Here is a 24,895-nt window from a genome sequence, read left to right on the forward strand (position 1 = left end):
TCACATAAGCTGAGTAACGGGTATCTGACAGTCGGGGAACTCGACTATAGCACTATCTCTTGTTCATATATGTACATATGTAGAATGTTGAAGTGGAAGCGGCGCTTTTTGAATGCTTCTAATAGAATCTGTTCTTTTTATGTTCAGACAACGGTCGCACTGTAAGCATAAACCATATGTAAATATGCGCGCATGAATTTAATTCCATTTTAAGAACATGGCTGAAGAAAATCAAGCTGTCGACAATGGACTGCCCTGCAACGCTTACCTGGACACAAGACTGCAGGAGGACGAAAGCATGCAACGCATCCTGGAAACCTTCTACAGCAGCATCGAACTCCTGGAAGCCGATACGGAGAAGGCACTGGCTCTACAGGCAGAACGCAGATTGAACACAAATGAACAAATTAAATTGGATACTTATCTGGTATACTTGAACAGCACACTGTTTTTCATATACCTGAAACTGCTGGGTGAAGATGTCTCAAATGTGAGTGCAATAAACACACAATACACACATGGCGCCAATTACCATTCGATGATTCCATTTCAGCATGTTGTGATGCACGATTTGCGTCGTACAAGGGACCTACTTGCCCGCGATAAGGAAATAAACGAAGCTCTGGCGGCGCCAAGACTGGATATGCCCGCTGCCAAGCGATTTATCGCAGCTGGAACCCACACACGATTTGTGGACATGAACGGAGTTATGGTCACCGTAGAACTATATAATAAAAGCAAGGAAGAAGCTCCAAATAATTTATACCACCAAGTCTTCATTCGAGAGTAGTATTTAAAAATTTATAGAAAACACGATATTTCCTCACTGACATCAAAAAATCAGCCACAAGCATTCGACTCATCGCAAAAGTCAAAAAAGTTAATGAAACTAGATTTACAAGCTGGAATCGTTTGCCTACCAATTAGTTTTTTAAGTGAATATCGACAACGTTTTACACATAAATAAACTAATCTATAATAAACTAATCTGAAAACGAAAAAAATTAAATCAGAATTATTGGTTATCATTCATTTGTTATAAGAATGAATATGATTGACAAAGCTCAGAATCCGCAGCATTATGCCATTTATCCTGGTCTTCCTAGATCCCAAGACCGCGTCGTAACAACGTCTGTATATACTGTAGAAGAAAATTCTATTAATAAAGGAATTTCCATGGAAAACGAAGAGTTTATCAGAACCTTGTCCTGTTAGCGACGGATCCTCGCCCCATCCATCGTCATGCCCTAGATCAGGTATATTTTCCATCGTCGAAAGGTGCTTCAAATTGCGATACTGCTGCCTACCTCATTGATTCAGTTTTTATTGTTGGGACTTGGTTTTCCGCATGATATATACAAAAAAAAAAAGAAAAACTTAGGAGCAAATCCTATAGGTGTTGTTTCTGGAGCACAATGAGTGTAAATGTCAAAAATAGTATTGAAAAAGAACAAAGTTAAAATCATCGCCTACTTAAAAATATTATTGCATAAGAACAATGTTGAAATCAACGCCTACTTATAATCCAGCATTTAAAAAAGATACTTGATATATGTATATATTTTTGAAAATTTGTTTAATGGCGCTTCCTTCTGCCTGTTATATACTTTTCACCGAATCTAGTATAGCCTTTTACTCTACGAGTAACGGGTATAAAAATATATCATAAGATTCGAAAATTCTTTTCAATCAATCCAAATGAGTGTTTTTTTATTTATGAAGTTAATTCTTAACTTATCTTATTTAAATCTTAAAGTTTAAAGGCGCTTATTATTTGCTTATTTAAATCTTAAAGTTTAAAGGCGCTTATTAGTCGACAAGAATGAAGTTGCGCATAATTAATGATCTGCCTGTTCCTCGTTCTCCTTGGAAGATTCATCCTCGATCGCGTCGGACATGCGCTGTTGCAACTTCTGCTGTAGGTCGTGGTCCTTGACCAGGTTCACTGGCTGGATGTAGGACCTGTTGGCACAGCCGAGCACCGGGCATCGAATGCCAATGTTGTCCTTAATGATCAGCATCACCGAGTCGCGGTCGTAGACGTGGCCGCAAGTTTTGTTACGCACGGGGTTCTTTATCAGGGCCTTGGACCAGGGATCGTAGAGCGAGAAGACCTCGGCGCCGGTGGCTTCCATGATAAGGTCCTCATCATGGGCGGGGCCATTCGCTTGCCCATTGATTTCCGCACCCTCCTGGGGAGCTGCCGATTCCAGCGCTTTCATGAAGTTCTTGAACTCGGCTGAGTTCTTGACATCGATGCGCTTTTGCTCCACCGCTGCAGAGCGCTCCTTCCAGACTTCCTCGAACTTCTCGACGGTGTTGCTAGAGTTTTTGGCGTGCTTTAGAGCCTTGTTGAGCAATTGGTGCTTGCTCTTCATTCGGATTAGATCCTCGGCAAACTCCACGTTCTGGTCCAGCAACTTCTGGATATCCCCGCCATCGTTGAAATCAGAAACGACTGTGGGTGGGTGTGATTAAAAGATGTCTCGGTGTGTCACATTGCTCACCTGCTGCCATTTCCTTGAAGAACTTATGGTTTTCCAATAAAGTGGTTAGTGCCGAATCCACATGGTAATTAAAGTCCATTTTAGAGCCCAAATGTTATGCAGACGCTTCTAGGATATTTGGATCCGATCCATATGGTCAAGACAGACGCTTCGGTTCAGCTTGGACCGATAAGTTCGATAGGCAGCGTATCGAGGGTGTAATCGTTATTTTGCGAACTGTTAATAATCGTGATATATAAGCATGGATTTTAACCCTGAAATTTAAGTAAAATAGATATGCGTCAAATTAGCGACGCTAAAATAAAATGTAAAATAGGATAACTGCTGAGTTAACTTAGAGTGACCAAATCCCCAACATACGGTCATACCCACCCGCGAGCTATCGCGGTTATCGGCCAAAGTCAACCTGGTTAACGAGCGGCGGCCAACTTTTCAGTGGGACAAACGCCGAGCAGACGGACGAGCAGCGCCAACGCGACCGCCACCGCCACCAGTTGCTGCGGACCAAGCCAAGCCACAAGCAAACCGCTCCGATCCGATCCCAGCCAACGAGTGCCAGCTGTGCACCACCTCTTGCCTCAGCTGCAGCTACACGTGTCCCCAGGGTGAAAGCGCTATCCAAGATGCGGACGCACGGACTACGGCTGGTGCTCTTGGCCCTGCTGCCCACAATGGCCCTAGGCCTGCTGGAGGGCCTGTACTGTGGCAAGGAAAACTGTTACGACGTGCTGGGCGTCACCAGAGAGTCATCCAAGTCGGAGATCGGCAAGGCATACCGCCAGCTTGCGAGGCGCTATCATCCGGATCTGCATCGCGGTGCCGAGGCCAAGGCGGCGGCGGAGACGCAGTTCAAGCTGGTGGCCACCGCCTACGAGATCCTGCGAGATGAGGAGTCGCGCACGGACTACGATTACATGCTGGACAACCCGGATGCATACTATGCGCATTACTATCGCTACTACCGGCGACGCGTGGCGCCGAAGGTGGATGTGCGCGTGGTGATCGTGGTCGTCCTAACCATTGTGTCCGTCATCCAGTACTATTCCGGTTGGCAGCGCTACGATTCGGCCATCAAGTACTTTGCCACGGTGCCCAAGTATAGGAACCAGGCCCTGGAAATAGCTCGCGACGAGATCCAGGAAAAGATCCAGAAGAAGGGCAAGAATCGTATGTCCAAGAACGATCAGCGCGATGAGCTGGAACGGATCATCCGGCGGGTGATCGAGGAGAAGATGGACGTTAAGGGCGGCTATGCGAAGCCGACGCTCTGGGATGTGCTGTGGGTGCAGCTGATCATCTGCCCCTACACGATACTCTCGTTCATCGTGTGGCACGCGCAGTGGCTCTGGCGCTACACGGTGATGAAGCAGCCGTATGGCCGCGAGCAGAAGCTCTACCTCATCCGTCGGCACCTGGGCATGGGCCAGCATCAGTTCGAGGCGCAGGAGGACAAGCTGATCGAGGAGTACCTGCATCTGAAACTGTGGAAGCGCGAGAACTTCGTCGCCTGGAAGGCAGAACAGGACGAGGAGATGAAGAAAAAGCTGGCGGAGAATCCACGATACAAGGCGTACAGGCGATACATGAAGAACCACGGACCCGGACGCATCACCTTCGAGGATTAGCCGCTGCTCTGCGATGTTCAAGTTTTATTGTTCCATCTAAAAGTCTGTTGTGTGCGTGTTGTAAAACCGATCCCAAATTCCTCGCCCTCGGCATCCCCATACCGTCTAAATTTTGATACATTTATACATATATATATAGAAATTTTTTGTACACCAACTATATCAATATGAATTATGTTAATGTCCCGGTGTCGTCCGCCAAAGGGCGAAACGTTGACCCCGCCGGAGCGATCCGCCAAAACCGGTTCAAGAACGTGGCCAAGTTCGGTTCGCGTCGGCACAGTGCCCACTGGCTGGCGTGAACGAACAACCCTAGAACAATTATACCCCTACCTGGCTGGTCACAAAAAAAAGCACGCCGCATTTGCGTGTTTCCTAACTAACTTGACTAACCCGATTACTGTAATAAACTAGATAAAATTCAAACGTCTCTCTTACTGATTGTTCACTGTGCCCGGTTTGAACAGTTGTTCTGGATGGCCAAAAATTCGAGCTCGTGGCATTTATTCGCCCTAAACAGCATCTCTCCGTGCTTTTGTTTACACAGTTTGCTTAGAAACAATTTCGTTTTCTTATTGTTTTTTTTGATTGGTGGGGTTGATGAAAGTTAAACTTAAGTACGTGCCGCAAAATAAGCTGAAGAGTTGAGAAGTCTGGATTTCTCAATGGTAGCCTTCAAATAAAGTTTATTTGTTTTGCGAAATGCTGACTTTAGTTTCAGATACATACGTCTGGCTCTCGAATTTCGCTACTCGCAGTTCACGTATACCAATTTTTATTTAAACATGGCTTGAAAGTCCTCAATTTGTTTAAAGTAATATAACAGCATTAGTTACTAAACTAATAAACATTTATTACCGTATCATTTCTTCTAAAGAATCAAAGTCCCCAATTTGTTTAAAGTAATATAACAGCATAGGTTACTAAACTAATAAACATTTATTACTTCTTCATTTCTTTTAAAGAATCAAAGTCCTCAGTTTGTTTAAAATAATACGAACATAACAGCTTAAGTTACTAAAATAATAAGCATTTATTGCCTCATCATTTCTTCCAAAGAATCAAAGTCCTCAGTTTGTTTAAAGTATTATTATCATAACAGCATAACTTACTAAAATAATAAACAGTTATTTCCTCATCATTTCTTCTAAAGAATCAAAGTCCTCAGTTTGTTTAAAGTAATATGAGCATAACTTACTAAACTTACTAAAATTATAAACATTTATTACCTTTTCATTTATTCTTTAAATTAGCTAGATTATAAATGCACATTGTTAACTGCTTATTCTGGGTTTTGAAGGTTTTTCGCAATTGCTCCCCAAATAATATTCCTCTTAAGTTATATTTCATTTTCATTACTATTTAACTTCTATTTACAGCCACTTTCCATAAAAAATATCCAATATTTCGTAAGCTTTCTATCCGAGTATCTCCATTTTATTTACACCGATTTCTTAGAGCTACGCTTCTTAGCCTGGTTGTCTAAATGGTACGGGGTGGGGAAGTTTGGTGCCATCCTTGTGTGGAGACAGCCCCTTAGTGGTGCGGTTAGTTGTCCCGGTAGTAATACTATTCTATCATGTACTTGGATTCGTCACAGAACTCCTCGGTGTCCAGCAGATCGCCGACCAGTTCCTTGACAGAGTCAACGCTCTGATAGCCACCGACATACGGGTAGGAATCGTCATGCTGCAGCCCCTCGCGGTGATTGGCCTCCTGCTCCGCGTTGTCCTCCTCGTTGAACATGAAGTCATTCGCCACAATGCACTCCTCGAGAACCTTCGTCTGCTCCAGCTCTACGGAGTCCAGCGAGAAGGACTCGGGGATTTGCTGTTGCTTGCGCGCCGCCTCCTTGCGCGCTGGCTCCTTCCGTGTGGAGGCACTCCTGTTGCGACTGGATGCATCCGCGGATGACGATGCGACCGATGCCTCGCCGCTGCCCGAGCCACGGTGCTGTTCCATATGAGCCGACAGATAGGTCTTCTTGGTGAAACCCTTGTCGCACTGCGTGCACTGGAACTGCTTCTTGCCGGTGTGCGTCCGCCGATGGGCGGACAGAACGTGAGCATAGGCGAATCCCTTGTTGCACACCTCGCACACATACGGCCGCTCGCCGGTGTGGATCCTCTCATGCTTCTTGCTGCTGCCGAAGTCCGAGAAACGACGCTCGCAGTGGCGACAGCTGTAGGGCTTCTGGCCGGTATGGACGCGCATGTGGCGTCGCAGCTCAACGTTCGAGATGAACGCCTTCTGGCACACCTCGCAGGAATATGGCCGCTCGTTGTTGTGACGCCGCATGTGGGCATTTAGCGCGTGCTGGTACTTGTATGTATTACCGCACACCTCGCAGATCTTTGGCGAGCGTTCGGAGTTGCGGCGTTTGGTCGTGGAACCGACCTTGAAATCATCGTCCACGTTCCCCGTCACCGGCAGTTTTTCCTGCTTCACATTGGGCGAAGCGCGACGGTAGGTGCGCTTTTTCTGATGGTTGGCGGGCGGAGTCGGCGGCAACGGCAACGGCGGGCTGGCCACCACAGACTCATCGATGAGCGGAGTCTCGATCTCGTATAGATGCTCCGGCGTGTTTTCGTCATCCCAGGGATCCAGTCCCAGCATCTTGGCCTGCCCCTCATCCTCATCCTGCTGTCTTTCAGGGTCCTTTTCTTCTGCCTGCTGAGTAATAGGATCCGGCGCTTGCAAGTCATTCAGGGATAAGGCCATGGCTCCCTCTTGCATGAGGGAAAGTGAATCGGCCTTCTCCTCCTTGACATCCTCGGAGGGCTCCGTGCTGGTAGTTATTGTACCGCTTACTGAACTGGAAGAGCAGGGATCCACGTTGAGCCTCCTTATTTTCAGTGTTGCAGGCAGCCGAACGTGAGCCTGTTCCAGATCATGCTTAAGCTGCTCCTGCTGCTTATCGACCAGCGGAGGAACAGGAGGAGCAGCAGCAGTAGCAGGAGCAGCAGCAGCTGCGGTGCCGGAGCCGGCGGAGGTCGAGGTAGCGCGGCTGGCGGAGCGAAATAGCTTCTGGACAGCGGTGCATTTCTCGTGAAAACGATAAGAGACGGACAACTCCAGATGGCACTGCTTGCAGATCTTGTCCGGCAAGCGCTGCAGCTGCGACGGGCTGCTGTCCAGCTGCAGGCTGGTGCAGCAGCGAATCTTGTCCAGGATGAGCATATGAGGAGACTCCGGGTCGTGGCCATAGATCGAGCTGGCCTCGGGCTCCTCCGCCAGGCAGACCAGGCACGCCACGCCCAGGTCCACCACACGCGGCTGCAGGTTGTTGGACATTGCTCCGATCTCGGACTGAACCTGCGCTATGGCTCTTGCTCAAGCTGCTCCCAAAATTCGCAACACCCGCAGGCAACAAGAAAACACTTCTTTTGAAATAGGGATGGCACTTGCGTATTTTTCGGTACCTGACACTCAGTGTGGCAATCACGAGACTCGCGCTATTATCGTTTTTTTTGTTATCGTATATTTTTTAGGATGGGTTATTTCCTGTTTGTCTATTTCTTTAAATTAAAAATGTACAGGCCCTTTCTGCTTAGGGGTATATTTGAAAGTGGTAAAAAGTAATTCAACTATTATTGATTGATTTTTTTGGGAACGATTATTTTGTATCGATTATTTTGTAGATTTGATTACTCAGCTCTAGCGATTCAGTTATCGTTGACTTTTCTTTACGAAAAGTGCGTCTGGCGTGACTGTTGTTTTTCAACAAATTAAGCATTTAAGGAGGACAACTTCGAAATACCTTTTATTACATTACTGGCATATCATCTCTAGTTTTCATACTTTACAAGTGCTCGTTTATATTTCTATAAGTCGGACTATTTTCAACGGAATTTAAATTGTTATATTTCGCGCTTATCTGTAAACCATTTATCGGCGAAGAGAAGATTTGCGCGTGTCGGCATTCAGAAGATTTGCGTTTGACGGCAGGCAGAAGAAGTTGATTTTATTCAGTGAAAAATGAATGGTTATCCAATGGTGCAGTTTGGCCAGAAGCTAATCGAGTTTTTGACCCAGCCGGAGAAGACGGATGAGTCTGGCGGCGACGCTGCGGCTCCGTTGCCTTTGAAGAATTTCGGCAAGTTGATCCGTTACAACAACGATAAATTGACCGAGCAGGGTGACTTGACTATGGCGGCTATTCCGCGTTACTGGCAAAAATATTTAAAGATGCAGGGTCTGAAGCTGCGCATCGATGGCGACGAATTGCTCCCCAGCGAGGTGGAGCGCCAGGAGTTGATCGAGCAGTCTCGCATGTGGCGTTTTCCGCTCGTCGAAGTCACTGTGCTGAACAAGGAACGATACTCTCTCCGTTTCCAGCGCCATCCAATTATTGCACACGTGCTAAAATCTGTGATCACGCTGCGCGGCGATTACGGCCGGTCGGCAAAAAACAACCATTCGCGCACCATGTGCTTGCAGTTGCAAGCCGATGCCGGAGCCGTCGATGGCGAGCAGGACTTGCGCCATTATCGCGTGCAGCAACTATACAAGATACTGCTGCGCCTGGTTGACTACTCGTCTTGGCGCCTTGTGGAGCCGAATGACCGCCAAGAGGACACCATCTGTGTGACTGTCGAACTGGAGAAATGCTGCCAGCGCGAGCAGCCCGTGGGACATGTGTGCCTCACAAGCGGTCCTGTTTTGGAGCCCATGAATATGGGCGCCAGCTTTATGACTGCTAACGAGTACTTAGAGTAAGTACATACAGTTGCGGTAACAATAATAGCACCAAAAGCACATTTCGTGTTTGCCCCATCGTTTCTCTATTTTCTGACATTTTTTCAAAATTTTTTCCACTAATCTTAAATACTACAATGATTTTCAATTGAAATAATAAAATTGGTAACAGATCTAATGGATATTTTAAAAATAATTGGTAAAACAAAGAAAATCCCCCAAATTTAGGCGGTAACAAAAATAGCACTGTTTCTCGTATTTTGCTAAAACTAACTAAAAAAATAAAATAAGAGTTCAACAAATGGATTATATCTTAAGAACTATGTTTAAAGAATCTTAATATTTGGTTGCGTGACCATTGTAGGCAATGACAGCTGCGCATCCTCTTGGCATGGAGTCCACCAAGTCCTGGTACCGTTTTTGAGGAATTTTGCTCCATGAATCCTTGATCCTCGATCCCCCATGAATCCAAAGTTTCTCGTTATGGTTGGGCTTGGCTTCAGAAACCTTTTTTTCACGTCCGCACAAAGTTTTTCGATTGGATTCAAGTCGGGTGACTGATCATTACTCGGATCGATTTCTGCTCAAACCACTTTCGAGCCTTCTTCCTCGTGTGTTTTGGGTCGTTATCCTGTTGAAATGTCCAAAAGAACGGCATTTCATCCTCGGCATATGGCGCCATCACATTTTCCGGGATATCTGTGTAAATGTGCTGATCCATGATGCCTTGAATCATATGAATCGGATCTACTCCATAGTATGAAAAGCACGTCCATACCATGATGTTGGATCCCCCGTGCTTTACCGTCTTAAAGGTGAAGCGAGGATTATTTTCAGTTCGTGGTGGACGCCGAACATAAGACCGAGAGCCTTTCCAACCAAAAAACCCAATTTTGCTCTCATCTGACCACAAAATGTGGCGCCACTTCTCCACAGGCCAGTCCTTGCGTATCTTGGCATATTCGATTCGCTTTGCCACATGCTTCACAGTCAAAAGCGGGACTTTTCTGGGACTGCACACATTATGGTTGTTTTGTCTTAAGTGTTTGCGAACTTTTTCCACGTTTGCAGCTATCTGAAGCTCCTTCTTCAGTTCCGTCACCGGCTTAAAAGGCTCCTTCTTGCTTTGCCGAACCAAGCGCTTGATCTCCACATTGGACATAGAGGGCTTTCTTCCACGTTTTTCGTTATTTTCGACAAACAGCAGTGCGTTGCGGATCATATTGTTTGAAAAACAAAAAAAACCGTCTCATTTTAGCGTAGGTTTTACCTTCACAGATCATGTTTTTAATCAAATTCCTTATTTCGACGGTAAAATGCTTTCCCCGACCCATAACTAGAGAATTTTTGGTCTTCTTTTGAAAAAAATTCAATTAAAACCTTTAATGCAACTCCTTTTTTCAAAATATGTCGAAAAAAAACCCAAAGCAATCACTCCTATTAATTTTATTCAGCAAAAACGTGGTCAGTGCTATTTTTGTTACCGCCTCATTTAGCGCCCTTTTGCAGAAAGTGCCCAAAAACAAAAAGAACCGTTACATTGAGAGAGTCAAAATTTCTTGCTTAGAGAGACAACATATGGTACTTATTATTCATGCAATCAGACTTTAAAAAAAATAAACATTCAATACCTTTTTTTAGGAAATCAACTTTCCACCTGCAGTAGTGCTATTATTTTAACCGCAGCTGTACATATGTATGTACTATCATACATACATATCAGTACATGTTTCGACAAGCTCTTTTTCCAAGTTAACCTAAAAACTCATATGTTTGCATCTCTTTCTTTTTCGTGCACGTATTCTGCTCCTTCAATGTAGGCTGCGCCGCAGGCATATGGAGCTGATGGCCACGCAACGGTCCGGAATGTGTCCGGTAGGAATGAGCGGCCTTGAGACGTTGACGAAGCGTCTTGGAGCCGCTGCCGTGATTGTGGATCTCTTTGTGGTGCGCCACTCCAGCGCCGTGCGTGTGGTGCGCCATGGAATGGGAATTTGCAAGGGTGCTTCGTACATCTTGTACAATTCGGCACGTATGGAGGCGCTGCTGCGCAAATTTCATCATGAGGTTAGCACTGGTGCCTATGAGAAACTGCCACTGCTGGATGAGATCGATTTTAGCGTTCTAGAGGATGGTGTATGTGATTTTTGTTTGCTGTCTGTTGTTATTTTATGATTTTCTATGTCCTTTATGCGCAGGTTGACTGGGAGTTGGTTTATGGCTACCTCCTTACCTTTCCGGAGCTAATGGAGTGCACAATGGAACAATTGGACCAGGGTAATTGCGGTGTCCATCTGCTTGTGCACTTCGTTGAGAACTTGGCTGCCGCCTTCAGTCGCTTTTATTATCATAAGAAGGTCCTTCTTCAGAAGCGCGAAGAACTTATGCCGATCCTGTACGCCAGGATCTACCTGATCAAGGCGGTGAGACAGGTCATGAATACGGCTCTGGCTGTCCTGGGCATAGAACCGGTGGACTACGTATAAAGATATGTTGAGCATATCTTTTATACGCAAAAACACAAAAACAAGAGGCTGATGCGAAACCGTACCAAAACCGAAAGCTGTCTTAACAGTGGGCGGTAATAATATAATAATGACATGTGATCTTTAAAATGACCATACAATTCTCATATAACATAGTTACACCTCTCATTTTATAAAATAATAATCAAAATATTGCAGTATTTACTTGTATAGAAAACGCTGAAACGTTGAATAAAAAAGACTTGGTTTTTGTATGAATACAAAAGCTCATTTTGTACAATCGAATCGTTTATTATTGAAAGAAGTATCGGCACTACGATTATCATTGAAATGCGATTTTGTTTAAACACTTAATAATGCTACATTTTAAGAACAGGAATCATCTCATCATATCTTAATGTATGAATGTCCTAGCTATCTAGAGTTGAAAACCCAACCGAAACGTATTTCTAAAATGTTTGAATGTATGTATATAAAAAAATTGATCATTTCGAAGGGACTAACAACCATTAAAATACTTTTTATTTCCTAATAATTATCTATACAATTCGAATTTACATTGGAACAATTTTAAATGGTTTCAGCGACTTTGGTTAGAAAACAATAATGTTAGTGATACATAATAATGATTTTTGGTAACTAAATGTAATCGCCATAAATGTTCCGTTTTACTCTTATCCACATTTCATTTGTTTTTAGCATACAAAATCTATTTTCGTTTCATTTTAAAACTAAATGGTATGTACCAGGTCATGAAAATGTCCACATATGTATATATAGTATTAACCTATCCTATCAATTTACAGTTGTTTCACCCATTTCATCATTATTGGACTTACATGTACATGGACTTAGCATCAGGGACTTACCAATTATTTTGGCATGTAGGAAACATTTAGCATAATACTATGTGGCAGGAGCGCTGGCGGGGATCACTAGATCTGGATGGGACTGGTTCTGGATCATCATCTGGCCTGCTGCTGCTGCTGCTGTTGCTTTTGCCGATTGAAATCGGCGGCAAACTGGACATTTTCGGGACTGCTGTGGAAGAGCTGCTCCATTAGCCGCGTGCTGCCCAGGGAGTTGGCCTTGGTGCCCAGGCACATGTTGTACTGCGGCGCATCCAGCTGCACGTCGCAGCTGATGTCATGGTAGATGTGCACCAGCGTGGGATCCGGTGCACGGAAGACACTCAATCTGCGCCACTGCTCAGCGGCCTCGTTGTAGTCCATGGCCAGTTCCGCGGTGTTGGTCAGGAAGCCCCGTTGCCTGGTGCCCACACGCACGATCTTCTCCAGGAACTTGACGTCCTCCAGGCCCCAGCCGGTGATGTCCTTGTCGAATCCGTTGATATCCTCATCGAGTATGTCCGACTTGTAGATGGCACAGATGCCGAACCCAAATTGTCGGAAGTAGCCACGTTCGTCGTCGATCCTGGGCGTTTCTCCCTCGTCCTCGGATCCCCCAGCATCACCGCTCCTCCTCTGCGGATCATACTGACTGAAGACGATGGGCAGGTAAACCTGTTTGCCCCGCTGCGTGTGCATCCTCACGCGCTGCAGCGTCTCCACCTCGAAGACCATATCCACGTCGATAAACAGAATGATGTCCTCCTGACGAATGTACGAGGATCTGGCGGCCACGTCCAGGGCAACGCCACGGGAGAAGGCGCTGCTTCTTTGGATCCAGTTCACCTGCTGGTAGACATGCCGGGCGTGCAGATCATGGAGCAGCTGCAGGTGATCGCCCAGCTCGTCCGGCGACCCAAAGATCACCACCAGGAGGTCGCAGTGCTGTTCGCCACGCACGCAGACGCGCTCGTAGGTGCGCAGGAAGCGCTCGAATGTACCCAGACGACCGGCGATGGGCAGGACGAACACGATCTTGTCCTGCGTCGGTGACAGCAGTCCACTGGGCATCGTGAAGTGGCTGCTCAAGCGGGCCATTCCGTTCTGGAACAGGCTGCCCAGGAGACCTGTCGTCGAGAAAGGGCAGTTACAATAACCATGTATGGGTATACATATTTGAAATAGAATATAATACTCACTTTGCTGCAGGGTGACATTGTAGAAGTCCTCGTCCACCTCCTTGACAAAGATGCCCGTAAAGGCGCGCTGAACATAGAGATGCCTTCGCACCGGGACTGTCATCTTCTTGCCCCGGTACTTCTTGTAGATGAGCAGCAGATCGAGGATCATGTCCTGGCCGTGGAGGGCGTCCAGTCGATGGTATCCGTAGAGCAGTTCCCGGAACTCGATGACGCGACCCCGCTGCCTGGAATAGTTGTTGATGTTCTCCATCACCTCGGTGATGGCATCCTCCAGTCCCTCGCGCATCGCCGAGTCGATCTTCTGCTTGGGATTGGCGGAACTGGCCGAGTACAGGCTGCGGGCAATGAAGGACCAGTCCAGGAGGTCGTCGGTGCTTGCTGGCACGAACTTATTCAGTTCCGGACTGATTCCTGTGGATGAAAGTGAAGAGAATGGATTAGTGGACGGAGTCTCTGACTTATGAAGGCAATCTACGTGTTATGCATATCATTCACTTGGAACTGGGCCAACGCAAATGTGCTCTAATGGAAACACGCCCCACCAGGTGGTGCTTGTTAATTTTCCGGTGGATTGGCTTGATACTCCATACTCCCCAACGGAGTTGGCCTTTAAAACGAACGTCTGGCGGCGGCGACAGTCAGATCGGATTCGGTTTTCCCCGGCCAAAAATCCCGAAAATCCGGAGTCAAGATGTTGCTCCAATTGAGGCAATTGCCGATCCTGTTCCTGCTCCACCGCATCCTTGCGCTATCTGTTCCCATGGTGGAGCAAGTGCAGCGGGCGGAGGAGCTGCTATCGTCGCATTGGTTAGGCCAGGCGCAGACTCAGTTGCGCGAACGTCTGGCCAGAACCAAGGACTCCATCGCCGACGTCCGACAGGCCAAGAATGTGGTGATGCTCCTGGGCGATGGACTGTCCATCACCACCTTAACGGCCGCCCGCATTCTGAAGGGGCAACGGCGTGGAGGACGCGGTGAGGAGGCGCAGTTGGCCGTGGAACGATTCCCCTTTACCGGACTGAGCAAGACGTACTGCATCGACGAGCAGACACCGGACTCCGCCTGCACGGCCACCGCCTATTTCGGCGGTGTGAAGACGCACAGCGGCACAGTGGGTCAGAGTGGCAGTGGTGAGCGCGTGGACTCCGTACTCCAGTGGGCACAGCGAGCGGGCAAGGCCACGGGAGTGGTGACCACCACCCGTTTGACGGACGCCAGTCCGGCGGGTGCCTACGCCCATGTGAGCAGGCGCGGCGAGGAGCTGGAGATTGCGCGACAGCTGGTGGAGGAGGAGCCGGGAAGGAATCTTAATGTCATCCTGGGTGGTGGTCTGGGCAAATTTGCCGATGAGCGACGGGATGGCAAGGATCTGCTGGCTCAGTGGCGTGAATCGAATCCCAATGGCTGCTTCGCGCGATCCCTGAAAGAGCTGAGGAACTGCAGCGATGCTACCGGTACACTGCTGGGTCTCTTCAGCGACAGCCACATGTCCTATCACCTGGCCGCCAGCAAGGAGCTGCCGCGTCTCTGCGACATGGCAGCGGCGGCCATTGAAAAACTGGAGAGAAAGTCCCAGGAGGATGGGAATGGTTACTTCGTGTTCATTGAGGGCGGACGGATTGATCATGGACACCATGAAACCCGGGTGGGCTACGCCCTCGATGAGATGCTCGAGTTCGATGCGGCTGTGGAGACGGTGATCCAGATGACCGATCCGCGCGATACTCTGGTGGTGGTCACCGCCGATCATTCGCACACGCTCAGCATGTCGGGATACGCGAAGCGGGGCACACCCATCCTGGGCATGGGTGCACAGCAGCGGGATGTGAACGGGGTGCCATACAGCACCCTCAACTATGCCATCGGCAAGTGGCAGAGCCTGGACAAGGATGGACGGCGGGAGAGTCCCAGCAAGACCCTGAGTCCCAGTGAGTAAACTCGATGGTTCCGGTTGTAGTTGCTCCAAATAACCCGTTTTTAATCCCTGACCAGCATCCTACACGCCCAGCTATATTCATGGAAGGAAGGGCGTGCATTCTGGCGAGGATGTGGTCGTATTTGCAATGGGCCCGCAATCCCATCTGTTCGGTGGCGTCATGGAGCAGAATCTGCTGCCCCATCTCATGGGCTATGCCGCTTGTCTGGGCAATAGCGTCACTCTCTGCAACCAGGACACGGATGCGGATTTGACTGGATAAATTTTTGTTTTCTGTTCTAAATAAATTTTCTTGCATGCCTTACTCTGTATCTATGTATCTTTGTAACTTTCTGACTTAGTATCTTTCTATCTACTTTATGTATCTTTCCATATATGTATCTCCTTGGCTATGCATCTAGCTAAGTATCTTTAATTTGTACAACCCACCCAATATATTGTGATCCTGGAAGTGCCTCTTACCTTGTATCTGCTTATCTTCGTAAATATTCTAATTTAGTATCTTTCTATCTACTTTATGTATCTTTCTATAAATGTATCTTTAAGTTGTGCCACCCACCTAATATGTTGTGATCCTGGAAGTGCCTCTTGGTGGAATCGCTTTCGGGTGACACACTGGGCATCATGTAGGTGCTCTCGTCCGGCACCTCCAGGTATTTGGCCATCCGCTTGATATCCCGATGCAGCAGCAGCGACTCCTGGCGCATCTCCTCCGCTTTCAAACCCTGTTATATGTATTCAGTAGTATCCTCTTATATGTTTGCGTTTATAGTGATGACCCACCTGGACATAGGAGTGCAGGCGGTACATGAGCGGCGCCTGTTTGATAGGATGCAGGGTGATGGCGTTGTGGATCTCCTTACGCTTCAGTTTGCCCGTGTACGCATTTCGGCCACTGGAGTTGTGCCGCAAGATGTACTGCATCTGGATTTTTGGGAAAAAGAAGCGTTTCATTTAAAGGCGAGTATTTTAGAGTTCAAAGAATTCTAACAATGGATCTAATTGGTTGTTCTTTGAGTCCAACTATTGGGATTGCCCACCTCGTAGTTCCAAGTGCACGGTATGCCGGCGAACTTCTGGACACACCGCCCCACCTCGACGTCCTCGTGGGTGCTGTAGAGGTTCTTCAGGCAGCTGGGTATGTGTGGCGCCACGCGGCGCAGAGTTTCGCTGCTGAGGATCACACCCGGTCCGCCCATGCAGAAGTTCTCGTCGAACTCGAGGGAGAGCAGGCCGAACTCCTCGCTGTTGCCCTTGCCCGCCTGGCCGATGAACTGCGGCTTGGAGCTGTCGATGGAGCGCAGGAAGCGCTCCAGCTTGTCCGGCTCCATGTAGACATCGTCGTCCGCCCGGATGAACCACTCGAAGCGGTCGATGTAGTGCTCGTACATGTAGTACAGCATCATGAAGGACTTCTTCTGCGGCGGATAGCGATCGTCCACGTTCTTCAGCCCCACCACGGGCAGGTCATCCGAGTAGCTGCCCTCCGAGCTGAAGAAGGCCATCCGGCCGGGCACCTCCTTGCCCCACGTATCGTACACCGCCCGTGCTCTGCCCTCCAGGAAGCTCTTTGCCGTCATCACGCCCACAAAGACCAGATTCCGCTGCGAGTTCTGTATGGTGTCCTCCTCCCGCAGTCCAATGATATCCGCCGGCGTCTTGAGATTCGTCGGGCGCAGGCTGCACCGCTTCACGATCTCCAGGGCCAGGTAGTTCTTCAGCATGGTGCCGATGCAGAGGCCCAGGGCGATGCCAAAGAAGCCGATGATCAGCGTCTTCCGCTTCGTCATCTTGTGCTGCAGCATCCTGTATAGAGTATATGTATAGCCCCGCTAATCCGAATCCAATTCCAAGTGCAATGGCATTGGTGTTCAGTGGGCGCTGCTCATGGGGATTCCTGTGCGCGGAAACGAGAAAAGGGGAGCGATCTATAAATTAATGGCTCGTGCCAGCAGCCGGAAATATTACGCATACGTTATGTATGCCTGCGCTGGGAAAAATATTATATAATAGTAAACAAAATTTGAACAGGAATTTGTATTAAGGAAATATGTAGTTAAAATACAAGTTTACAATTTTCTTAATTTATTTATAAATAATTATTTGTATAGAAAACAATACGTTTCTCATTGTGTATTCTCTCGAATAGAAGTTATTGAATAAGTTTGAAAATCAATCTGCCGAACAGGTAAGCCCTAAAATTTCATAGTTTCTCTCATTTTGTTTAAACAATACATATCAATACAATCAGCTATTTTCTCAGGAATCCGATTTAGTGTAAATAGCTAAAAGTCGAATTCATTTACACTCGCTGCGTGAGTGAAATGGAAATTGAAAATGGAAATTTGACGTTGGAGTGGCTCCGCAAACATTTGAGTTCGTGCGGCATTTCCCTGGAATTGTTTTCCATTAGCCTCGGATGCACCACCGGTGTCCGGTGTGCCCCACTTCGTTGCCCCCGGCGTCGATCTTCGCGAGACGCGGACACTTGAGCCGAGATTGAGATGCAAGTTGCGAGATGTGCCGTGTAGAATCTAGATCTATTTATAAATTGAGATGACTGCGTGGGCGAGCTGGGCAAATGGCACTTGGCACAATTGTAGAACCGCCTGTCCGGGAACCTTGCTTCGGTAGCTTCGAAAAGTCGCCTCCAGTGCGTCGGCCACATCGTCTTGGATACAGTAAATATGTGAGCAGCCGAATGCTAATTAAATAAACAAACAGCTTGGGAAACTATTTGGTTAACAAATCAAAGGCCGGCGAAAACGAAAATTGGAGCACACACATTGGAAATAAACAGGAGGCACTGCCTCTGCTTATAATGGCTTTTAGTTGAACAGCAAAAAATCGTAGATAGTCTTCGCATCTCATCGTTAATAACTCATTTTATGAAAGTAGAAAATATCTTAGAATTGTTTAAGATCTTGTAAAGACATGTGTGTTTTTGTTTAATGATTTAATGTGGAGCATACAAGGATTCTTAACACATTTCTTGCAGTGTAGCTTGGACGCACAAGCGTTCTGCTGACCTTCTCGCCATCCACTGAGTCACCTGTACAGGTGAGACCTGGGCGTACCTTTAGTTAGCTGCTTATGCAACTTTCGGCCTCTGCGATCTTAACTTAACTTTTATTTTCTATGGCCGCACCATAGATAAGGGCACTGCTTTAAAACGAGTGCTTTGACTTATTGTATATATAGCTAGGTACATATATTTTTTGTTTGAATATTATTTCTTATCTGCCTGAGAGTAATCAGCTGCGCCGGTGGAAGGGTATGAGAATCCAGGCGTGCTCGCAGAATTCGTTTAATGAACTTTTTAATGCCCAAGTGTTCGGTTTGAGTCTCGTTTCGGATTCTCGGACCTTGACAGCAAATTGCCGAGATTTTAAACAAGTCTGGGTTGTTGCCCATTTCCATTTTCGCCAGGGGACAGCGGCGAGATTTCTCGGATTTGATTGTACTTCTGTTCTATTTTTAATATATGTACTTTTTTTTTGACTAGCAAGAAAGAAATATTTTTTAAAGGCCCACATGGTGAACATTGGTAGTCCTAATGGGCATATATACGATTTTGATAGGGCACATTTTTTATACATATTTTTTAATCGGATTAAGCAGAGATCGTCATGAGTTTTTTGCAGGCAGCGGTGATTCAATAATTTTTCCAGACCAAAGATAAAAGTTGTGGTATATATATTCCAAGTAATTTGGCTAACATTTTTTTTTTGGATTCACAAGAAAATCACATACTATTTTTTATTATATATTAGGGTTTCATGTAAGATGTAATAGTAACTGTGCAAGATTATATAAAGATACTTATACCTAAGATACAAACTAAACCATCTTGGATTGATTTGCTAAGCACGTTGGGTGTTCGTATGGACATGCCTCAGCTATCGGCCTTAATTGAACGAGCAGCAACTCACCTGTTCCAAGTGATCCGATCAGGTTGCCGTCGAATGCTGGGTCAGCACTCTTGCCGCCTTTTTTGCCGGTTTAACTGGGTTCTTGCTGACAATTCGCATCTATCGGATGATCGGGGAGTATGACGAGTAGATACATATGCATGTACGTAAGTGGAGTGGGAGTATCCCAATTGCGAAGCGGAGGATCTTGACTAGGGGTACGCAATTGTTGAGAGATAATACTCCCATACAGACACACACACACACACGCACACACTCAGTGGCTCACACACAGATACTCGGGCACGCACACAGCGACAATTCGGCGAGCAGACAACAACACAACACGCTGTTTTAATTATTATTAGCCCTCGTTGTTGTTGTCACTGCCTATTTGCTTTTTTTTTTTCACTGGTTACGACGATAAGTTCGCAAAGGTCGTTTCACGAAAAAAAAGTAACACACACACACCAGCCAACACGCACAGAAAATAATTAAGCCAACTTCGTAATGTGCAATTTCACTTTTTTCCTTCGCAGCGACGAATTAAATTATTTAACAAACTGTTGCGTTTTCGGTTTTTTTGATGTCTGCCAATAAATATCTTAACAGCGACCACCGATAGAAGCGCCGAAAAACGTTGAGCGCCTTGCAAGAACTAACCAATCCATCCGAGAAGTAGTCGCACCGCCGTCGACGAACTGCGTCGGAATCGGAATCGGATCGGTCGACCGAACGCGGCCACCTTTGCGAAAGTATCTCTCAGATACTTTTCTGTTCTCTCCCTCTCTCTCTCTCTCTCTCTTTCTGAGCTGCGTCAGAGATGCGTCGGTGATCGCTGTTGAACCATTACTGCTATATCCACTCTATTGTATCCACCTTTCTTGAAGTATAGTTATAAAATAGTTACGTAGTTAAAATCATAGATACTTAGTATCCTAGCAAATATTTATAGATATTTTTCGCAAGCGGTTATACTTTAAATAATTGGCTAGACTTACTAGGATAACATATGAAAAAATATAAAGAATTCTTATGGGTAAGAAATTGGTAGAATTCGTTTTACTTTCGATTTATGATGCAAATTTGAAAATGAGAATAAGATCATATGATATCATATCATATAAATATGTAAATATGTTTTTTACAAAAAATAAACTAAGTGACAAATTTAAAAAAGCGGAATATTCAGAAAAGAACGTAGTAAATTTAGCGAGAGAACAGCTTTCTGGTTTGTTTTTGGTTGTGCCACCGGCGGTTTCTCTCAGTGCGTATCTTTGCTTTTCGGCGAGACGGGTGTATCTGTATCTGTATCTGATAGCAGAATGTTGAGTGGCCTGCTCATCGCACCGCCTGCTATTTGCCTGCTTGGTAATTCTTTTTTTTTCTGGCTCATGGCAACATGTGGCCCGAAATCACTCGCTTCGTTACTCCGTTTTATAGTTCGCAGAATTCAATTCCACTGAATCTTTTGCCAAAAAATGAGCATTAAATAGGTACAAGAATTGCGAGGTTGAAATAATGTTTATTTTTTTGTTTGTTTGATAGTTTTAATAAGTAAGCTAGATATTTTCTCTAAGCTTATTTTAGTATGTTGTATAGTAAGATACAAATTTTTCAAATTGATCTGCAAATCGTAGTATTCATTTTAGACATTCGATGGCGCCACTTTGTAAATGCGCCATCTGTTTAACTGATGAGAAACGGAAATTGTAGTTTTATAAATATCCGCCTGCTGGCGCATTTGTGCCACGTCAAATATAACAAGAAAATATACATTTGCATGTAAATAAGACTGTAATGTATAGTTATTTTTTATCTACATTTAAGCTAGTGTATCTACATTTTTTATACTTATGCATACGAGATTAATAATTCTTTAGATTTTGCACTAATCCTACATATATTTTTATAATAAAAATGACATTGAATTTTCAAGGCAGTACAAAATTGTTAATAAGTAGTAATGAATTTAACAGTGTCTTAAACTTGAAACCTCCTTGAGAAATTAATTCGCTTGGTCATCAGATGGAAGGATATCACGTAACCCGTTGAAGGTTCCACCCTTCGAGTTTCTCACCTGGAAAAGCCCCCTCCCGAAAAAGCGATCAATCATGATTGAAATCGCTGAGCAATCACTGGCTAATGCTGGATATAAAAAATGGGAATTGCGAAACAAATGCGTTCCAGCTAAACTGACAGCGGCGAATAAAATTAACCATGCTAATGGCAGGCGAGTATTCATGGGGTTAATATGTGGATATGTTATGTTGTGTTGTGCCTCGTGTAAATTACAAGTAACACTATAAATTTTTGCATTTCTAGGTGCTCAATTTTGCTGTTTTCTTTGTTTTTTCTCTATTTGTTTTTGCTGCATTCAACATTTGCTTAATGCCATCATAAATTTTGTGCTCGCATCCGATGGCAATAAATACATTAGCAATACTTCAAGTCTGAAATACGAAAATGCGGGGGCGAGGGCGGCTCATTGAATTTCAAAATGATGCTAAAGTGAGAAAAGCTTTCAATTGAATTTAATGCGAAAAGTTGATATGCAAATGCAACGCGATCGGTGCGATGTTGTTTGTTTACTTTATTTATTATTTATTTATTTATCTATCCATCTATTCCGCTGTCGTTTGGCTTGTACCAGTGCTACATTTATATATATATCTATATCTCTATATATATTTTATCTTTAATAAATGGCAACATTTAGCGGCCTACAGTTTTGTTTTTATCGAATTTATCGCGACGACTTCTTCGCGTTTTGCCGATCAGCGAACCGGCTATTAAATGCCCATTAATCACTCACCTTCTCAACTTTTCGCCCCATCTCTTTCGCCGGCCCTCGTGCCCTCTCTTTCTACCTGGCGTTCTGGTGGATATTAACGATGAATTGCGATGAATTTCATTGACTGGACTATTTTTGAATTAGTTAAGTAGGTAATTCCCCATTTCTTTGCAGCCATTTAATGGATTATATCATTGGAATTCCTTTAGTTCTAATTAAGCGCTTAAGTATTTTACTGTATATAATTTTCAATAATTTTATTTTGTTTTTAAATTGTCAGCTAGGGTTTCCCATATTGAAGAAAGGCTATTACATTTTATTTTAGCAGTAAAAGCATTTTCTATGATTTATCTTAAGATTTTTTAATGATTCGGATATCAGTTCAATTATTTATTTATATGTTTATTTATTTATTTTTACAGTGGGGCCATGAAATGTGCAACTCAGCGGCGGCGGCTTCTGTTGTTGATTTGCCACCGTGTGTTGTCCATCGTCCATCGTCCCCTGCCCCCCAAACCACCCAACCCCAGCAGTTGTGCCCCACCAAGTTGCCACTTTTGCTTGTTGTTTGATTAAATTGTTTCAATTGTAAACGTTGCTCGCAATTTGTCAAGTCCAAGTGGCGTGTTTGTTTTGTTGTTGTTTGTGGCGCGTGGCGCGACTTCGAATTAAGAAAACAAAAAAAGCGCAAGATTGGAGCAGGGAGTTGAATGCTCGACCGTTGGGATACCCATTAAATTGGGTGTGGAATAAAGTGCATATAAAGCTATACTCTTAAATGGAATGATTCCATACAGCACTTGCTACGGGATTTTTAAATGTTTTAAACGTATATTTTCCCATGGAAGGAAATATTATTAATAATATTAATTTTATTTATATTTATATTAATATTTAATTATAATAGATATGTTAGTGAGCATGTCTTATACGCCCAATGGCGAAAAAACAAACAGCGGGCTCAAATTGCCAATTCTTGTGCAGTTTGTGCTCCTTTTCAAAACTAATCACGACTAATGAAAGACAACAACAGCAACAACAGATAGTAGCGGTGGCTTTTTGGGGTCGGCCACGCCCCCAATATATTATATTCATACCGCCCCCGCAATCGGTTGATTGACAGAACGCCTGGGCACGGCCAAAAAACAATCGAAGCCGCTTCAATCCGGACCCACCAGTGGAGCACTCATTGTCCAAGTCGCAGTGGAAGTCGGCCCAGTTACAGATATATATGTATATATATATACATATATATATTTGATATATACAAACTGTCCTCGTTTGGTCACCGGCGCTGTGCTGGCCATAATTTAAGCAAATGTCGTGCCAACGACAATGAAGTCGCCACGGAAAGTCGGCGATCACGCTCCGAATTTCTGGCTTCGATCCATAAATACCGTGTAATGCTGTGACTTATAACAGCATTACATGGTCCTCCTAATCTCAATGAAAGTTAACAAGTAAACAATAAAATTGTAGTTACAAATAGTATGATTTATTGTTAATATTAAACAGAGGGTTAAGTTCTTCGCGAAGTTGCCGATTTCCTTTCTGTTTTGCGTTGTTTTGCCCAGCACGACATTTGTTTTCTCGACTTGCGACCAAGTGACCCACCCAAAAACCACCCACCGAACCACCGAGCCACTCACCTTTGAGCCACGCCCCCTAGCCGCCCACAATGCTAATTGGAACATTTGTTAAATGGATATATATTGTTTTTACCTTCGATCGGGCTGCCCCTTTACAGTGGCACTATTCATACCCATTACTCGTAGAATAAAAGGGTATACTAGACTCGTTGAAAGGTATTTATATAGTGTATACAGAAGTTGATTATTTTCCATACAGTGCAGTCTCTGGTGGGGTGGGGGTGTGGAACGAGTTGGAGTCTTGTGATCTAAGGAGCGCAGGATAAATCGAAGAAGTAAATTGAGTTAAAGGAGTTCTTGAAAAAGGCCCACATTTTTGGAAAATTGAAACACCAATCGTAAAAATTGATTTTTTTCCAAAAACTATTCCCTTGATTTTCTGCAAAAAAAAAAAACAAGTTTTTGATCATAACTTTTGAAATAATGATCCAAATATTGAATGTTATGCCTTGTTGAGCTCGTAATTAAATTTCTAATCGAACTGTGTTCAAAAATGAAAATAAATATTTTTCGCCATTTTTTGCAAATTTGGATGATGTTACCCCTTATAAAAAATGCGAAAATTTTGACAATAATTAAGTTTTCCTAAGTCCGTCAAAAAGTAATATTTATAGTTAGTATTGGTAATTAGGAGTAAAATAAGGTAATTCTTTTAACTGCCCGACCATTTTAAGCCAAGTTATACAAAAAAAACCCAATCGTAAAAATTGAATTTTTTTCAAAAATTATTGCCTTGATTTTCTGCAAAAAAACAATCAGTTTTTTTATCATAACTTTTGAAATATTGATCCAAATATCTAATGTAATGCCTCGTTGAGTTTGTAATTAAATTTTTAATCGAACTGTGTTCAAAAATGAAAATAAATATTTTTCGCCATTTTTTGCAAATTTGGATGATGTTACCCCTTACAAAAAATGCGAAAATTTTGACAAAAATTAAGTTTTCCTAAGTCCGTTAAAAAGTAATATTTATAGATAGTATTGGTAATTAGGAGTAAAATAAGGTAATTCTTTTAACTGCCTGGCCATTTTTAGCCAAGTTATACAGAAAAAACAAATCGTAAAAATTGCATTTTTCCAAAAATTATTCCCTTGATTTTCTGCAAAAAAAAAAACACAAGTTTTTGATCATAACTTTTGAAATAATAATCCAAATATTGAATGTTATGCCTTGTTGAGCTCGTAATTTAATTCCTAAACGAACTGTATTCAAAAATTAAAATTCAATTTTTTCGCCAT

General features: G+C 44.4%; 7 protein-coding genes across 8 annotated transcripts; 4 read left to right on the top strand and 3 right to left on the bottom strand.

The window, feature by feature from the left end:
- The first annotated feature begins 6 nt into the window (after positions 1 to 6).
- On the top strand, positions 7 to 1,009 carry LOC6726036 (nuclear nucleic acid-binding protein C1D). The gene is made up of 3 exons (XM_016173949.3): positions 7 to 161; positions 215 to 490; positions 554 to 1,009. Exons 2-3 carry the CDS (start codon positions 218 to 220, stop codon positions 788 to 790), a joined length of 510 nt encoding a protein of 169 aa, XP_016039415.1. The 5' UTR covers positions 7 to 161; positions 215 to 217; the 3' UTR covers positions 791 to 1,009.
- A 670-nt stretch (positions 1,010 to 1,679) lies between these two features.
- Positions 1,680 to 2,734, bottom strand: LOC6726029 (E3 SUMO-protein ligase NSE2). The gene is made up of 2 exons (XM_039297826.2): positions 2,508 to 2,734; positions 1,680 to 2,458 (listed from the first exon to the last, which is right to left on the bottom strand). Exons 1-2 carry the CDS (start codon positions 2,584 to 2,586, stop codon positions 1,839 to 1,841), a joined length of 699 nt encoding a protein of 232 aa, XP_039153760.1. The 5' UTR covers positions 2,587 to 2,734; the 3' UTR covers positions 1,680 to 1,838.
- A 126-nt stretch (positions 2,735 to 2,860) lies between these two features.
- LOC6726038 (dnaJ homolog subfamily C member 25 homolog) lies at positions 2,861 to 4,558 on the top strand. The gene has a single exon (XM_002106984.4). The coding sequence runs from the start codon at positions 3,131 to 3,133 to the stop codon at positions 4,130 to 4,132; it is 1,002 nt and encodes a 333-aa protein (XP_002107020.1). The 5' UTR covers positions 2,861 to 3,130; the 3' UTR covers positions 4,133 to 4,558.
- A 984-nt stretch (positions 4,559 to 5,542) lies between these two features.
- Positions 5,543 to 7,560, bottom strand: LOC6726039 (protein krueppel). The gene has a single exon (XM_002106985.3). It carries the CDS (start codon positions 7,424 to 7,426, stop codon positions 5,702 to 5,704), a length of 1,725 nt encoding a protein of 574 aa, XP_002107021.2. The 5' UTR covers positions 7,427 to 7,560; the 3' UTR covers positions 5,543 to 5,701.
- Positions 7,561 to 7,773: 213 nt separating this feature from the next.
- LOC6726033 (DALR anticodon-binding domain-containing protein 3) lies at positions 7,774 to 11,596 on the top strand. The gene is made up of 3 exons (XM_016173948.3): positions 7,774 to 8,847; positions 10,651 to 10,966; positions 11,029 to 11,596. The coding sequence occupies exons 1-3, from the start codon at positions 8,111 to 8,113 to the stop codon at positions 11,314 to 11,316; spliced, it is 1,341 nt and encodes a 446-aa protein (XP_016039419.1). The 5' UTR covers positions 7,774 to 8,110; the 3' UTR covers positions 11,317 to 11,596.
- On the bottom strand, positions 11,563 to 19,958 carry LOC6726034 (chondroitin sulfate synthase 1). 2 transcript variants are annotated; one of them, XM_039297825.2, is made up of 7 exons: positions 19,877 to 19,939; positions 19,235 to 19,425; positions 16,343 to 17,199; positions 16,086 to 16,226; positions 15,862 to 16,027; positions 13,364 to 13,777; positions 11,563 to 13,291 (listed from the first exon to the last, which is right to left on the bottom strand). In XM_039297825.2, exons 3-7 carry the CDS (start codon positions 17,105 to 17,107, stop codon positions 12,282 to 12,284), a joined length of 2,496 nt encoding a protein of 831 aa, XP_039153759.1. In that variant the 5' UTR covers positions 17,108 to 17,199; positions 19,235 to 19,425; positions 19,877 to 19,939; the 3' UTR covers positions 11,563 to 12,281. The 2 variants fall into 2 exon arrangements, with proteins under 2 accessions (XP_039153759.1, XP_016039420.1); XM_016172545.3 differs by having other exon boundaries at positions 19,235 to 19,958.
- LOC6726035 (alkaline phosphatase, tissue-nonspecific isozyme) lies at positions 13,863 to 15,611 on the top strand. The gene is made up of 2 exons (XM_002106981.4): positions 13,863 to 15,294; positions 15,359 to 15,611. The coding sequence occupies exons 1-2, from the start codon at positions 14,058 to 14,060 to the stop codon at positions 15,562 to 15,564; spliced, it is 1,443 nt and encodes a 480-aa protein (XP_002107017.2). The 5' UTR covers positions 13,863 to 14,057; the 3' UTR covers positions 15,565 to 15,611.
- Positions 19,959 to 24,895: the final 4,937 nt, after the last annotated feature.

Source organism: Drosophila simulans, chromosome X, assembly GCF_016746395.2.
Source record: "Drosophila simulans strain w501 chromosome X, Prin_Dsim_3.1, whole genome shotgun sequence".
Taxonomy (NCBI): domain Eukaryota; kingdom Metazoa; phylum Arthropoda; class Insecta; order Diptera; family Drosophilidae; genus Drosophila; species Drosophila simulans.

Bases quoted from the DNA above. Each gene is read 5' to 3' on its own strand.
- LOC6726036 (XM_016173949.3), top strand. From the start codon at position 218: ATGGCTGAAGAAAATCAAGCTGTCGACAATGGACTGCCCTGCAACGCT. The intron at 491-553 runs GTGAGTGCAATA...ATTCCATTTCAG, and splicing joins TGGGTGAAGATGTCTCAAAT to CATGTTGTGATGCACGATTT.
- LOC6726029 (XM_039297826.2), bottom strand. From the start codon at position 2,586: ATGGACTTTAATTACCATGTGGATTCGGCACTAACCACTTTATTGGAA. The intron at 2,459-2,507 runs GTGAGCAATGTG...ACCCACCCACAG, and splicing joins CTTCAAGGAAATGGCAGCAG to TCGTTTCTGATTTCAACGAT.
- LOC6726038 (XM_002106984.4), top strand. From the start codon at position 3,131: ATGCGGACGCACGGACTACGGCTGGTGCTCTTGGCCCTGCTGCCCACA.
- LOC6726039 (XM_002106985.3), bottom strand. From the start codon at position 7,426: ATGTCCAACAACCTGCAGCCGCGTGTGGTGGACCTGGGCGTGGCGTGC.
- LOC6726033 (XM_016173948.3), top strand. From the start codon at position 8,111: ATGAATGGTTATCCAATGGTGCAGTTTGGCCAGAAGCTAATCGAGTTT. The intron at 8,848-10,650 runs GTAAGTACATAC...CCTTCAATGTAG, and splicing joins ACTGCTAACGAGTACTTAGA to GCTGCGCCGCAGGCATATGG. The intron at 10,967-11,028 runs GTATGTGATTTT...CTTTATGCGCAG, and splicing joins TTAGCGTTCTAGAGGATGGT to GTTGACTGGGAGTTGGTTTA.
- LOC6726035 (XM_002106981.4), top strand. From the start codon at position 14,058: ATGTTGCTCCAATTGAGGCAATTGCCGATCCTGTTCCTGCTCCACCGC. The intron at 15,295-15,358 runs GTGAGTAAACTC...ATCCCTGACCAG, and splicing joins CAGCAAGACCCTGAGTCCCA to CATCCTACACGCCCAGCTAT.
- LOC6726034 (XM_016172545.3), bottom strand. From the start codon at position 17,107: ATGCTGCAGCACAAGATGACGAAGCGGAAGACGCTGATCATCGGCTTC. The intron at 13,778-15,861 runs GTGGGTGGCACA...TTTCATCCACAG, and splicing joins CCAGGATCACAACATATTAG to GAATCAGTCCGGAACTGAAT. The intron at 13,292-13,363 runs GTGAGTATTATA...TCTCGACGACAG, and splicing joins CAATGTCACCCTGCAGCAAA to GTCTCCTGGGCAGCCTGTTC.